Here is a 16,283-nt window from a genome sequence, read left to right as displayed (position 1 = left end):
AGAGCTTGGAATGAATTTGAAGGGAAGGGATTTGTTCCCCTCATTGTTGCTAAATATAATGTATTTTTGAGACCAAAATTAATTTTATTTGGGAATAGATACTAGGGTCCTGCAGATCTCAGATATGTGAAGAATATATTTTAGAAATAGAGACTTTAAGAGCTGATTTTTATTCTCACAGGCAACAATTCCATATAGCTCATGTTCTGTGAGGATGAAGTGGGATTGTGCAAAAGCACATACTTTTTTGCAAGCTCAGCCTGGAGGAACTTCAAAGGGCAAAATAAAAAAGCACAACAGATGTTATTAGAAATAGTTCTTTGACAATATGCTCTTCTCAGCGTTTAAGCTGCCACAGTGTGCCCTTGAGGTGCTATTACCTTTGTATATTGATCTTCTGATGAAAGTGGTTTTTGTTTGTTCGATTATTCAATACTGCGCCTCTTGTGAGAAGCTTGTTATTGGAAGTTTTACAAAAGAAATATTTTGTAATTTCTACATGTGCACCAAAATTTTGTGTTGCTACTTCTCTTCAGTCTTACAGAACGTTTGTTTTTCCTCTTTCAGGAAATGGGTTTGTGAATTCTCGAGCTTCACCGAGTCTACTCGGAACTACTGGTGGTGGGAATGGCTTGGGCAAAGTCATGCCTACAAAGTCTCCACCTCCACCCGGAGGTGGTAATCTTGGAATGAACAATCGCAAACCTGACCTCCGTGTCGTCATCCCACCCTCCAGCAAGGGTATGATGCCACCATTGGTAAGTTAAAACATTTGTTCTATGACTGGCTTTGTAAAAATTAAGTGTTCTGTCCACATGCACAGGGAGAAATCTCATCCGCTTAACATAGGTTACAGTAATAGAAAGGTGTTTGTGTTCTGAAATTTCACTAATGAAAATCTAAGTTGTTACCTTGGGAGAAATTAATTTTGTAAGGAATCTTTTTTTTTTTTAAAGTATAAGAGTTTAAGATAGCAAGTCTGACCTAAACGCGGTTAGAGTGCCTTTCTAGAGACATAGATTGGGATTTTGTTTTGATTTGACATCTCACTGGCTTGGTACCGAAAACTTTGTTGGTTTGGAGGATGTGGGTTTTAAAAAGGGTTGTGCATTATTCTGTGGAGGAATGGCTGATCTTATTGGTGATGTGAACTGTATTAATGTGCCCTAAAGCACACACTTTGTACCTGGTTTTCCTGGGTTGTAATGGTTGTGGGATGTAAAATGTAGCTTCAGTGGTAATGAAACGCTTGTTTGATGTGGTGTGCTGGAATGCAGTCTTGTGTGTCCTGTGGTGGATGTCATGTCTTCAGTGGAGGCATAAAAGAGTCATGAGGATCAGGCTCGGCTCCTATTTGTGTACTTTTCAGTACTACTGTGCAGTTTGGCATGTTGGTAGCAATGTTTGTTCAGCCTAGATTTGGAATAGCACACAAGTTTCGTGTCAGGCATGAGGCAACCACAGCATTGAGACCGGAACAGGTCTTTCAGGAAGAGTTACTCTATTTTTCCCTTAATTTGGTTGGCCAGATCCTTTGGTCGTAGTCTTTCACTGTCATGTAGAAATTTTAAACATCTGTGTGTACATTTTCTGTATATGGAAGAATGAACCATAACCAAGAGTAGCAGGATATAAACAATACAAGTACTCTCTGTATAATTCTTATTTGTTTTTAAGTTACCACAAGTGCTTACATTTGTTACTGGCATTCATGATGAATAATACAAAATTAATCCAAGTAACAAAAGCTATAATTATCCTCAGAGTAAATGATTTGTGAAGTGTTAGTTTTTTTCTAGGAATACTGAAGTGTAGAAGACAAAGGAAATAGACCAGCTGATTATTAAAGTGAAAATTACACTTTTAAATTAATTAGAAATAAGATCTCAGAAGAGGATCTCGTTAATGCAGTTGTTCTAATGTTAGTAGTGTAGGTACCTCTTTACTGTCGTGGTGTTAAGAACAATGTAGTATTCAACTCAGATTTTGTCTGTCTCTTTGAGGAAATGGGAAAGAGATTTCAGAGTAGAGGTGCTGGGATGGTGTGATGGTTGTATGTGAGAAGTATTTTGTTACTGAGTGGATGTTTATTGGATCAGTCCAGCCAGAAACTGCTGTGCTCCTTATCTCCGTGAGTTGTCAATGTGTAGCTGTGTCCTTGTTTTCACTAAGCTCTTTCTCCACAAATTTTGCCAAAGTGTGTGTTCTTTTCAGTATGGTATTTTTTAACTGACCCAAATTATGTAAAATGTTATGCTTCCTAGTACTATTATTTACAGAATCGGGTGGAAAATTCACATTGCTAATTAAAATATAGAAAAATCCTGAAGCAGAAACGTGACTTTTTCTTTCATTTTTGAAAGCAATGCTATTTTTAGTAACTGTGTTATCCCTCTTGTTTGCTGAGTACAGTCGGAGGAGGATGAATTGGAGTTGGTGAGTTTGGGCTACTGTTTGAGAGAGAGCAAGATGCTGAAAATGTCTTTTACTACAGTTTTAACTGTAGTTTCATTAAACATTTTAAATAATTCCAGTGTTCCCTTGGTACCAGACAAAAGTACATTTGTTTTATCAAACTCAAAACCCGAGCAAGTTGAAAACACATCCAAAGTCTAGTGCTTTCCATTTGTAAACTTCTATTTTTTTTTTCCTGAAAATATTTCTGTTTTTCTTGGAGGGAACATTGGAAAAGAGCCTTACAGAGTAACTGTCCATGTGTATAGGATATTTACTGTCTTTTATGTAAAATATAAATAACCACTTACCATCCCCTCAATTATTGGCGTATTTTTAGGAAGTGGCTTCACTCATGAAGTTCTTCAGATTGTAACACAAGCCCTGTATTACTTCTCTTATTTTCAAGGAGATTACATCATTGCTGGTGAGGTCACCTTTTTGGAGTTTAGAATTATTTCATCCTGCGTGAGATTATCAAACCACAGGGGTGTTCCCTGTTTACCAAAAGAAATAGAGAATTGCAGATGAATAATTCTACCTTTTTCCAGTGGAAAGATATTCTGCTTTTGAAAGGAAACTCTTGGGATTTGTGTGTTTTCTATTTTTTCCAAAAGGTTTTAACATTTGGCATTCTGTCTGGAAAATAACATAAGGCTAAAATAATTCATAACTTATTTTTAGAGCAATTTGCAAATTGTTTAGCTGCTGTAGCACAAACCATGCAGAAGATGCTGCATCAGAGTGCGATTGTAAAGACACACAAAGAAATCTGCCTATTACATCCCTTGATTTGGTTTGGAACATGGACCTGTTGCTAATATGAGGCTCTAATTGCATGAAAGCATGGAAAATGTAGTGAATTAGATATATTTCTTGATGAATGCATGCCATTGGTTGTTTTTTACCTTAAACATGAGCAATAGATTTACAAAAGTAAGGTGAAATGATTTTTGAAAGTCAATATTTGTTTTTAAGGTTTACTGGAATGACTTGCAGTTACAAGCAGCTGTCGTGCATGTTCCTCTCACCTTCTAGACTGTCTGGTTTGCGGTGCAAGAAATAGAGCTTTAATTCAGTGTAAAAACACTTAATCAAAATAGCATTGCAATTGGAATTATGCAAAAGCACTTGAGTTAAGGTATTCCTACCTGCTAAAAATTGTTACGCTCTCTGCAGTGGGAAATAGTGGGATTTGCTGAGGGCGGGTGGATTTCCGGCTGCTGCGTGGAGCGTGGGCCCTCTAGTGGTTTTAAAATCTGGGCTCCTCTGGTAGAAGAAAGCTCACACAAAGAAAACGTAGTAGTGGCTTCTTCAAAACGTGGTAAAGAAATATGAAGTACACCTGCAATGTTACGTCTCTTCTTATGCTAATTTCTGATGCTAATGCCAGTGCCAGAAAGCAGTTCCAAATCATGTCTGTGAACATCCATTCTGTGTGGCTGGAACTGAGCACTGAATATGAGAAACAGATAGGAACGGTAGCATAGCATGAAATAAAGATACTGAATTCTTCCTGTTACTAATGCAATTTGCACCAGTTTAAAAAAAAAATTAAAAAAAAAAAAATCCTGAAAACTGTCATGAATCTCTGGCTGAATCTCTGGGTACAACAAATATTAGACACACCTAAATATTTCTTAGTGTCTTTGTATAGCTGAGTTCTCAGGAATTATATTCGGAAAGAAATTACCTCTGAAAACCACCTTTATTAGCCACTCAAAAACAAACAAACAAAAAGAATCCCATGGGGAAATCCTTTGGTCTGGATTGTTTCCCAGTATCCTCCTCTAACTTTTCCATTATACAGTAATCCCAACTTCATAGGCTGCCCTCCAAGATAGCTTTGGAAACAGGTCAATTCCTGACAGATACAAAAATCAGCTCTAATAACCCATCTTTATGCCAGATAAAGTTGGTCTAGTGGAGATTTTCAGAAGTACGTAAGTGATTTAAAGGGATAAATTATACAGAAAATCAGCGGGACTTTCTCTGGGAGCTCTGAAAGCAGAATTGGGCGCATCAGTGGAATAAATGCCAGAGAGCCTCCCGGTTCTTACAGGGCTCCAAGGTGGGTGCTCAACAGCTGCCGGACAACGCAGAGATCAGAAGCTGGTAGCCAGTGGAAGATTGTAGCTAATTATAGTTTGGAAGCTGTGGTACACTTCTTTCTTTAAATTGGAAAGATACAGGCCAAGGATTGATGGCCCTCAAGTCACATTCACAGGTTTAAGCTTAAAATTGAATAGAGCTGTGTTTCTCTACCTGCTCATTCCGTTATTATCAAGGAATCGTGCATTTTTTAATACTGCTCACTCTCGCAAGATTAGAGTGGAGGAAAAAAATCAAGTGCTGCAGATATTGAAATATTTGTATACCTGTCTGAAATCAGGAAAAAATCAGTAGTAGCTTCAGTCTTTATAGCTAGGAAATGAAACTCTACCAAATAGATGAAAAACTGCTACTTTTGTAGTAATGTTTTTTCAGAGATAGAGAACACCTTGCTTTAAAAGTATTTTCAGCAGTTTGAACTGTAGCTCCCTTCAACGGGAACGGTTCTGTAAGAATGCAGAAATACAGAATGCAGAGACTCCTGCTACTTATAGTATTTCAAAGACTTGTGTAGGTGAAACTAAGTATCTGTTATTTAAAAGTAAAAAAAAATGTAGCATTTCCTGTTTTTGACAGTATCTGGCCTGGCTAAACGCTGGTGAACTTCTGCTGAAGAAAGGTTTAAAGTTGCCTCCGTGAAGAGCAGCGTGTTCTGTGCCAGCAGCTTTGTCTAGTGGCATTCACCACGGTGTTTAACACAAGGTTTTCTGAACAGCAAATCTGGTGCAAAAGCTTAATTTGAGTGATGTGTTTGCTACAGATGTTCATTCTGTTATTAAAAAGCCACGTCGAGCCTCCAGTTAGAGCAGATAATCTAAGACAATCTAGTTCAGCCATTTTTCCTGTCGGAAAGCACAGTTGCTCTGTGTGAACTCAAATGTCGTTTGCTTTGAAACATATCTGCATTGTAACAAGTACTCTCTCAGTTTCTCAGGAACCATGGGAACAGCAAGATTATTTTATCACCGAGGTCTTATCAACACAAATTTAGAAGATCTCTGTGTTCCTTTCAGGACAGGTGTAGTCAGCACAGTGTCAAAACTGGCAGCTCAAATTTTGAAAACTGGATAAACAACTGGGAAGTGGGAGACTTTTCTGGTGGAACTGCATCTCACCATCTGCACTAAAACCCCTTCAAAAAAAAAAAAAAAAAGACTAAAAACTCTTAAAGCACTTAAGAACTTCTGAGAATTGTTGTGTATATCCCTAAGAAATTGCATTTATTTTTATGTTCTACAACTCTAACACTATTGAAATCTGCATGCACGGGAAGTGGACCAGTGAGCCTTAATTAATTCTTCATTTCAGTTTGCAAAGATCGTTTGGGTTGTCTTGAAATGTTTTGGCTTGTTTAGAAAATCTATCCTGACAAAAAGGATGTATTCATAACTAAAAAATAAAACAAAGAAAAATAGCGTTCAATTAAAATGTGTTTATATTAGCACTTGATTTTTTCCATTGTTCTAACTGATATCACAAGACATGCTGTTATTTTTAATCGTTTATAGAATACCCAAAGGATAAGTAGTTCTCAGTCTACACAGCCTCTTGCTACCCCTGTGGTGTCTGTGACAACTCCAAGCTTGCCTCCGCAGGGACTGGTGTACTCGGCCATGCCTACTGCCTACAACACTGGTAAGCGCTGTCTTTAATAAGTGGCTCCATTTGTCAGATGTACGAGGCTTTTGTGAGTCATAAGCCCAGAAAATCTGCGTTTCTGTGACACTTCACTTTATTTTCCTATACAGTTCAAATGAAGGCTCTTATTCATCAGAAATGAGCCTGTAGCTTGTAAAATGTGTAAATGTTGAGACTTAAATCAGGAAGGAGCTTTCAGTCAGTCAGATTGTGTGCAGCTGAATACAGAGAGACAGGGAAATGCATTGTTTACAGCACTAGTAGTCAAGTATCCATCAGAGAAATTAAATATGTCTCACATTTAAGCAATAGTTGATACTTCAGAGCACACTGTCCCTTTTGTTCCCCTCGGCTCGGTTCCAACAGCAGGAGGGAATCGGATTCTACAGGGGCTTTCAATTTAGAAGAAAGCCCTGATGTACAAAGCCCAGACAGGGCCTTCTCCTCTTCAGTAGCTTTATCAAGGGTGAGGTGGGGACTCAGGGGACGGTGTTGTCAGCATTTCACCATTGCGAGTCTCTGTTATCTGAAAGACCTTAAAACTACTTTTATCCAAGATGGGTATGATCCAAGGGATCTGGTAATAGAAGTGCTAATCAATTTGCCGCTTTGGAAAGTAGTTCACGATGAGGTGCCTCCTACTTTGTCTCCATACCAATAGACTTAGTTTTGACTTTGATCTCAAGGTTCTCTATTTGTTACAGACCCTGTATGTAATCAGTGAAGGAATTTTTTTAATCGTTTCCTTGAAAGGCTGCAGCCTTGATGGTGTCGAGTTGATTACTGTTGATCTGTGATGCATAGTTAAGTTTTCAAATGCACCTGCAGAGAAACTACCCTGCAGATAACGTCAATAAATTTTGTAAGTCAGAGTTAAACCAGCTATTGGTTAAAACCAAAGAGGAAAACAATGGAAATAATTCCTCAGTTGCTGTTCTTTTTAGGGGAAGTCTAATTAAGACCTTCAAACGTTAAGTGCTATAATTTGTTAAAACAGGAGTTTCGGAATGGGGGACCGCTGTGTTGGCAGTGTTAATATTTAATTCTTATTTGGTAGGCTTTCAGATTTAAAAAATAAATAAGTATTTGCTTCTCTCTCTTGTGGTGATAGATCTTAGGAACTGAGCTACACTAGAGAGTTTCCATGTCTGGCTGCTCAGCACGGGCTCTCTGGCTGGATAGAAGAGCCTGAGGGGGTTCTTCTCTTCTTTCTGTCGATCTAGGGAGATCCACATCTCCGGTAGAGGAGATTCCCTGGTAGCATCTCTTCCCTGGTCCTAATGTTCTTATTCTTGGACAAAGGTCAGGACAAATAAAAGAAACGCTCAAGGTTTGTAGAAAATGGCCAAATTCCGAGTAGTACAGAGGCTTTGTAATTATTTTTGTTTCCTGCAAGGAGGGACACCATCAGGAGTCTATAATGTTGGAAGATGGAATAGGTAGTAAGAGTAACCATCCATTCATAATAATTTTCCTCCCCAAAAATATGGGATTTTACACATTTTCTACACTTTTTTTAGATTTGAAAATCCTCCGGTTTTAGTTCAGGCTTGTAGCCATCTTCTGACCAAACAACTCACATCTTTTGTATCTACGTGCTCATTAGCTGACATTTATTAGCCTTCGGCAACGTTCTGTTTGCCTCAGAGGCGCTGCCCCAGGCAGTTATGGGCACGCAGGTTTTGAGAGGAGCTGTTTAGTCATCGGCGATAGTAAATATTTATACTGTGGTAGCACCCAACTAAATTGTTCAACATTTATGCAAATAATTAACTATCCCTGAGGGTGGATTAAAGTCTTAAAGAAATGAATGAAGGAAGAGATGGGGCTGCAATAACAGTATAATGACCAGAGTGAAGAATTGTACTTGGTGATTTGTTTTGGATTATCAGCTTAAATATGAATTTGCTGGACATACAGATCTTGATTTGATACTTGCCACAGAGATTGTTTATATATTGCATTTAATGGCTTTTTAAAGTAAACAAGTAGTTCTGTCCTAGTCCCTGCTCAGAAGACCCGTGTTGAGTTTTACCTGTCACCTAACAAATCCCTCCGTTCTCTCATGCAGTCAGATGTTGTTTGGGGAAGCAGTGTTGTGTGCGTCCCCCATCCAGAATAACCCATAACCTGATGGCTAAAACATCCCAAAGATGGGAGGGGCTGGAGTCTGAATCTCGGGAAACAGCAAAGACAATTGAAACGGGCGTCCTACGCAATGGACAAGTGCTGTTATCACTGGGATATGATTTTAAAAAGCAGCCCATTTCCTTTGATAATGCAATAATTTGTGAGAAGCTTTTAGCCTCTAGTGTTTTTGAAACACTTTAAAATTGTTGCTATTAGATTGAGGCTTTCAGGGAATTTGCAAAAAGAAATTTGATGTTGAAACCAAATTGTCATCTGGGTATTCTCGGGGTAGTCAGCATTTACATAGCAACTTCGGTTTTGCAGTTCAAGGACTAAGATAAAATGTGGATACCTAAATTGTTTTTCTGGATTGATAGGGTTTGTTCCAGAGAAGAGATTCAGCTCTTAGATCCTTAATTAAAATGTTGGATATCAGTTTTGCACAAATATACTATTTTATATGATTTGTTTTGCTGGAGAAGTATTCTTTCTGCAGTTTACTGGAGGAAGGGCCAGAAACTGAGTTACTTGTTCTAGAACAGTCTAGGCATTTAAAAAAAAAATTCAAAACCCAGAGAGATCAGTTAAATATTACTGGCTTTAGTTGAGTTATTTTGCAAAGGCAGAAGCTTCAAAGGTGTCTTGTTGTTAGGGTGGCAGCAGGAATGGTTTCCATCACGGAGAAGGCACTCTCTTGTCTGTGCAACTTTCCATCTTGCATGAGGCCACTCGTGCAGAAATTGGTGCCCTGCTTGTCCTGCCAGCAGATACCTGATCATTTAGGGAAATGGTAACGCAGCTCATGGTGTGCAGTGGCATATGTATTCTTTGGAAAAGTGTCTTCTCAAACCCCTGTCATCAGACACGTTCCGTCTAAATTACCAGAAGTTAATTGTCCATTATCATAAAAGCTGTAATTGCAAAGAAAAGAAATACATGGAAACTGAATTCCTATCAACGTTTTATTCAGGTTTGCTCTTACAGCGGTCCCATTGGCCCAGAACAGCACATCCATCTCGAGCGTTCACGTGTACTACACTTGCAGGTTGTCACAGGTCTGGCTGCTTTGAAGGTTGAGTTCATGTCCTAGGCATTGGAGGGCTGTATTTTTCTTTTCTTTTTTTTTTTTTTTTTTTTTTTTCCGTAGTTTTTATGTTAGTCTTGCAAAAGGGCTTTGGATTCATCAGCTTGGGAAAAATCTTTCTGAATCTGTGCAGAAATACTTGTGAGGTTTTTCAGAGTTCCAGTAAAAATGTCAACTGAGAAGAAATCAAACAGAAGGGAAAAGGCAGCTTAAGCAGCTTCACCTCCTGGGGCGCAGCTGAGGTTCGCAGGGGCTCGGGGAAGGTCCTTGCAGTGAAGCCCGTGCATCTCGGAACAGCCCAACGCCGAGCGGCACCGCGCTCTCCTGCCTTTGTAGGCCCTTAGAAAGGGAAACCTAGAAGTTGTTCCACTGCAAACAAGTTGGTGGATGGGAATGGGGAAATTGTTTGAGAAAGCTTAGCTCGAGAGATAAATCATAATGGTGTTGTCATTTTAGGACAATACTAAAAAACCAAACCAAGAACTCAAAAAAACCAAAACCAACCCCCAAACCCCCCACAACCAAAAAACTAAACCCAAAGTAAAACACAAACCCTACTTCAGCAGAATTTTTGGTTCATGTGCTGGCGGTGTAAAATAAGTTTGGCTGCTAGCGTTTTGTTGCATTCTCGAAAGACTAGAAATTATTTTAAGGAAGCTATATTACAAAATAATTAAAAGCAGAGAAGTGTTTGCAGCTTTGTTTTAAAACCTGAAAGAAAAGCAGGAGTGATAATGATAAAGTGAAAATAACTTCCCCTGTGTGAATGAAGTGAGAACAGGCGAAGCACTCGAGCCCAGCCAAAAGTAACAGCCAGTCACTGACTGCTCGTTAGCGATACAACTCGAATGGATAATAGAAAATACAATGTATTTCTATATAACTATAGTTTTTGTTCTAAATAAAGAAGTTTAATTTGTTTGTTTGATACAGAGATGACAGTTTAATCAAAGTACCAGTGAAGCTATTGCGGGGAGAAGGGCGAACGTGATGTGTTACAGTGGGACTGCAGAAATGGAGTGGACAGAGGGGTCACCAAGGCTCCCAGCTGCAGTGCCTTTGGTCACACGCCCCTTGGGCATCCAGCCCCTGTGCCTGCGTAAAGACGCATAAAGACACTGTACCTGGGGGTTTAGAAGGAGCTCTATGAGACAGCAACGTGTAGGAATTGAAAGCAAAATGCAAAAAAAAATTTGTCATTCGGAGGCCTATGTGCTGTTAAGCTCCTTGTGAAGTCAGGAGGAGCTCCTGGACTTCAGCATCACTTGACTTTGTTTTGGACAAAAAACTTTTATGTGTGTGTGTATCCCATGTATTCTCATGTATTTATGTATATGTGTGTATATATACATAACAAAAAAAAAAATCGATAAACTACTTTCCTGTTTTTTTGTTTTAGATTACTCCTTGACTAGTGCAGACCTGTCTGCCTTGCAGGGATTTAACTCCCCGGGAATGCTGTCCTTAGGGCAGGTCTCTGCCTGGCAGCAGCACCACCTCGGTCCAGCCGCCCTCAGCTCCCTCGTGTAAGTACCTCGGATGGGTTGTGGTACCGCATCCCGATGGGAGCTTAACTGAATCATCTGCACGGGGGAATGTTTAGCACAAAACCACTGTAATTTCTTGTCTGCTGGTGAGGGTGCGTTGCCTTTCAGGTTTGCTCCTTGGCTGGAAAAGCATTCACGTTCCGTGTTGTTTGTCCCTTTGTCAGTTCTGTCCTCGAGCTGTGTCCCTGCAGGCCCAGCTTCTTACCACGGAGTCACCCGCCCGATGAACTTAAATGTTTGGAAATAGGCAATGCTTCTGTTTGTTTCTAACTTCTATAAATGCAGATCAGACCTTTAATTAATGCTTTTTTCAACTTTGTTTCTTCACTTCAGTAAGTTGCATTTATTTACATGCTCATTTTGAGGGTGTCGAACCACAGGATGACACCGTCGCAGACGCATGAATTGTCACTTTCTTTTCCTCCTTCGTGTTTTCTTATTTCTGCTTTTTGGTTTTCTTTTTCCCAGTACTGGCAGCCAGCTATCTCAGGGTTCAAACTTATCCATTAATACCAACCAAAACATCAACATAAAATCTGAACCAATTTCACCTCCCCGGGATCGTGTAACTCCCTCTGGGTTCCCGCAGCAGCAGCAGCCACAACCGCAGCCGCCGCAGCAGCCGCAGCCGCCGCCGCAGCAGCCGCAGCAGTCGCGGCAGGAAATGGGCCGCTCTCCTGTCGACAGTCTCAGCAGCTCCAGCAGCTCCTACGACGGCAGCGATCGGGAAGACCCGAGAAGCGATTTCCATTCACCCGTCGTGCTGGGAAGGCCACCAAATTCCGAAGATCGGGAGAGCCCGTCGGTAAAACGAATGAGGATGGACACGTGGGTGACATAAACTTGCGGTGTTGCCTCTTCAGTTTTGTGTTCTCAAAATGAACTGTCCTGACATATCTAAATTTATAAATAAGGACATGAAATAAGTATATTTATATGTATATACATACGTGCATATATATATCTTCACATGCATATATATGTGCTAGTGTGTGTAGCATACACAGAATCATCAGGCACTTATGACAAACTTCTTGTATAGCTGCAGATGTCCCATGGTAAAACGTAACAGAACAATCCTGTAGGTATTGATCTAGTCTGGCACTTACCTGGACTTGTCGTTTTAATAATATAACCTGTTTTGCAAAGAAACCTTGTTACCCGCATTATAATCCTACCACACTAGATTGCAGAAACCAAGAGGGCTCGCCTGTAGTAACGTCCCTGTGTGTTTTATTCAAGCTGTATGGTTACTCGTAGTTAAGAAATAATGCTTTGTAGCAGCAGAGCAGTAGAAAAGCAGGAAGAAGAAAGCAATACTGTACATAAAATGACCTTTATATTACCCAACCTGGCATGGGTCTCTAGTGCAGAGGGTGCATGGAGAAGGGCTGATGCTGTAAGAAATAAAAAAAAAATAAAAAAACACAAAACACAAAAACCCTGTTTTGCACGTGCAAAAAAAAAAATAAAAAATAGTGTATTGGGTCAAAGAAGTGATTTTTTTAATGAGTGAAAGAGAGACATAGAGAACTCGCATGAAATATTCAGAAAATATTAGCCTAGAAAATAGAACATTAACAAAATAAAATTAATATATTAAGTTATAATTGGAGTATGTTTGACAAATTTGTTTTTACGTTCATACCTTTGAAAAATATAGAAACGGATTTTAGCTCATGTATATTTTATATTAAAGAAAACAATACCCTAATGAATTGAAGACTATATATAAAGTTATATACAGTACTTTTGAACACATTCTGCTATGAATTATTTATATAAGCCAAAGCTGTATGTTGTAGCTTTTTTGTAGAGTATAGTTTTATCTTATTTTGACTTTCTAGTTTTTGCTTTCAAAGATGAAAAGGAAAAACTTGCAGGCGGAACCTTGGGGGAAAAATAAGCCATGAACACTTATATGTAAATTTAAATTTGAGCCAAACTCTTTGTGTATATAGCATCCTAAATATATTATCACCTTTGGTGTAAGTACCTATGTATTGTACGTTCACCAGATTAAAAAGTATATTTTTGTGGATTGACGCCAACTTGAAAAAAGGCGAGGTCCTTATTAAGTAGAGTATTCACTGTTTAATATTTACTATTTTGTTAAATATACTGTACTTTCTTTGGATTTTAATTATTATTAATATTATTATCCAGATTTTTCAGAGGGTGTATAAAGGGGTTGTCCCCCTCACTGGTGGTGAATGTGTGCCGTTAAATTGTAATCTCTGTGCTGTATGGTTAAGCTTCATTATACATTTTATATATATGTATATAAATAGCAAAGTGGCAAAAAAAAAAAAAAAAATCCGGTGTTAAGTTCATCCTGCATAAATATAAAAAATCTGTTACAACACATTTTAAGGCATCATTTTAAAGCTGCCTCTTCTGAGGAGTTAAAAAAAAAAAAACAGTGGAAAAACTTGACCTAATTTCTCATGATAGGGAAATAACACATATCAGATGAGCACAAAAGGTTTTTTCGTTTGGTAAGTGGTTTGGGATGAAGCCTCAGAAATACATTTGCTGTTCCTCTTTGCTGCTGCCATGAACTAGTGAGGAATCCAGAGGCCGCCGGGAGGAAAGGCCTGGCCGGGAGAAAGTTTGGTTGTACTCGGAGTCGGTGAGCGGTGGCACCGGCAGGGCCTGGGGACAAGGACAGCAGGGGCAGCGTCCTCCCTCCTGGCGATTCGTAGGGACCTCAGACCAGTCCCTTGGAGGGGTGAGAGTAGCAAAATGTCTCAGAAGCCAAAAACTGGGTTTAGTGGCCAACAGCGGCCTGGGGTTAGTGGCCACTCTCCAGCCTGGCGTGGTGGAGAGCCATCGGGGGAGCCCTGTCAGGATCTTCCCAGGTCCTTCTCTCCATCCCGCCTTCCCACACGTGGGAAGCGTCCGCTTGTGCTGGGAACCAAATTAACCAGATAGAACTAAATCTTACCGCTGGGAGTGCTAGTGCTGGGGAAGAAAGCACGGTGCTGTTTTGTTACCCAAACTCCTCTAAAGTTGTCCCTTATATTTACTAAATCCTTGCTTGAGCTTTAAATTTATTTTTTTTTTTTTTTAGTAATTAAAAAAAAAAAAAAAGACAATACTGAAACTAAGTGTGAAAAATGGAAATGCAGCAGGGACAGCGCGCTCCTGGGCCGCTCGCTTTAACGTGGGACTGAAGAACAAAAGTCAGTACATGCGGCTTCCGAAGCCCATCTCTCGTTGTCATGGTAACGTTAAAAAACCCATACCGGTTCCAGTTGGTTCCAGCCACTTACCTGGGAAATTCCTCTCCATTTATTGTAGTTCCCGGTTTACAGACACGCAGAGGAAAAGGAGACTCGGTTTCTAAGGGCAGCGCCGTTTCCAAAGCGACTGAATCCACTTACCGCTTCAGAGAACCTTTTAATGCTCTGGAAAGTTATGTGATTTTTTTGGTTATTTATGCACATCTCTGATCTTTGCTGTCCATCGGAGTGGGAGTTCTGCATTCACATTTACTGTCTATTTTCTTGTGTGCCTTATAAGATGGCTTTGCTGACTGTATCTCAATAGTCTTTATTTCTATGCAGGTTTTTAAACAGTACTATTACTGTTTTCTTAAAGAAAAAAAAAAAAAAGAAGCTACGTAAGGGTTAGAGTTTGTATTGAAATTGCACCAATGAATTAAAAAAATAATAATAATAATAATAATGATGATGATCTGTTCTGAGGAGCTGCCCCCGGGCCTGGGCCCGTCTTGCCCCCAACCCTCCCCCAGACTGGGCAGAACAAACCCTCCCGCCTCAGGGGGGGTCTCCCGCCTCTGAGTCAATGGGAATCCTGGTTTTTAATACCAAGTAACTAACTTTGGAACCTACTTTTTTTAGGAATTGTAAAAATGTTTTATAAAAAAAAAAAAAGAAAAAGAAGACATAGCACAGACATTTCAACAGGTTAAATAAAATGCTTTTTTTAACTAACTCTACTGACTGCAGTTGCAAGCGGATCCAATCCTGGTCTGAACCCACTCGAGTCTGAATGATTGGAGATTTTTATCTTCTAACGTGACAAATCACCTCCATCCTCCAGCTCTCACCACGGTATTTAAAAATGCACGTTATCAGGGATTCGTCAGAGAAAAATGCTTTAGCCTTTCCTTTCACTTAGAGGACACTAATGCATCAGAAACTTGCGAATTACTGTGCGCACAAGAAATACATAGTAAATAAGGAACAAAATAACTCCTAGCGATTGATCATGGGAAGAAGTTAAATTAGAATGTGAAAGAAAGACTTAACAAATGTAAACATTTAAATCTTAGTAGAAACTTTCTTCACTTTGCTGTGCAAGAGAACACTGCTTTGCTATATTTAAAATGGCTTTTTTAAAAGAGATTTATGTATTTGGTAAATGTTTGTAGTCAACAGTTCACAAAGAAGCTGTTCACGGTTTAATGATGATAAGCCGTTTGGCGGCACAAGCTGGACTTTGTTGCCATCCTTGAGACGAATCTTTTAAGAAAAAAAAATAAGTTAATCTCAATTTTTTTTTTCCCTGAATGTGTTGTTTTTTCTTCAATATACAATAAATATTCTAGTGAACTTTTTATCAAATGGTTAAGAAAATGCTAGAGGTTGTTGTAAAATATTTGTATCCTGCATTCACTAAAGTAAAGATACTGGCTTTTACTGTGTACTCCAGCCTCTCTCGTCTTTGCAGAGCTTCGCCTCCCTCCCCGGGTACCTGAACCGTCCTTCCCGTTCAGCTCGGAAGCCTTAGTTTTAAACTACTTGTTTTAAACTACTTGTCGCTACATTCAAATTGAGAACTGATGCTCTCTGAGAACCTTATTTCCATTTATCGGACATTTGCAGGACACGTTGCCCCAAACCCCCTCCTGCCGCCAGCCCGGCGCTGGCTGTGGGCAGAGCCGCGCCGGTGCCACCCCGAAACCGGTAAGAAGAAACCGCTGCCACCCCCCGAGCTCACTGTTCTGTGGCACAAACAGCTTTTGCCTGAGAAAAACCCCGGCAGAGACTGGGGTGCTGAATTCTTAACTGTTCCCTGGGTCCGGCGGAGACGTGGCCGGGCACGCGGCTGTCTGAGGGCTGTGACACGGCGTCGTCGAGTTGCGGCGACAACAAAACAAACCCACGAGCCGCCCGGGGTGGGTGGTGCCCCTTGTGCTTTTATTTCATTTTGCTTTATTTAAAAATGTCATAGCCCACCCCCACCCTGGAAAAGAGAGAAACATTTCCTTCACAGAAGAAAAAATACAAGGTTGGTTTGGGTTTGGTTTTTTTTTCCAGTATAAGATACTTTAAAGTCCTCATTTACAA

At 39.8% G+C, this 16,283-nt stretch overlaps 1 protein-coding gene across 5 annotated transcripts in view; it reads left to right on the top strand.

Annotated features, from left to right (window-relative positions):
* Positions 1-15,632, top strand: part of MEF2A (myocyte enhancer factor 2A) — a 93,026-nt gene extending 77,394 nt beyond the window's left edge. For 3 of the 5 annotated variants that reach the window (XM_074155544.1, XM_074155546.1, XM_074155547.1), the window contains 5 exons: positions 568-758; positions 2,413-2,436; positions 6,075-6,201; positions 10,818-10,944; positions 11,434-15,632. In XM_074155544.1, the coding sequence (XP_074011645.1) occupies positions 568-758; positions 2,413-2,436; positions 6,075-6,201; positions 10,818-10,944; positions 11,434-11,806 (842 nt within the window). In that variant the 3' untranslated portion in view covers positions 11,807-15,632. The remainder of the gene's footprint in view (positions 1-567; positions 759-2,412; positions 2,437-6,074; positions 6,202-10,817; positions 10,945-11,433) is intronic. The other 2 variants (XM_074155548.1, XM_074155549.1) reach the window with 1 other exon arrangement.
* The last annotated feature ends 651 nt before the right edge of the window (positions 15,633-16,283 follow it).

Source organism: Numenius arquata, chromosome 11, assembly GCF_964106895.1.
Source record: "Numenius arquata chromosome 11, bNumArq3.hap1.1, whole genome shotgun sequence".
NCBI classification, from domain to species: Eukaryota; Metazoa; Chordata; class Aves; order Charadriiformes; family Scolopacidae; genus Numenius; species Numenius arquata.
Note: the sequence above shows the minus strand (reverse complement) of the source record. Positions and strands in the feature narration are given on the sequence as shown.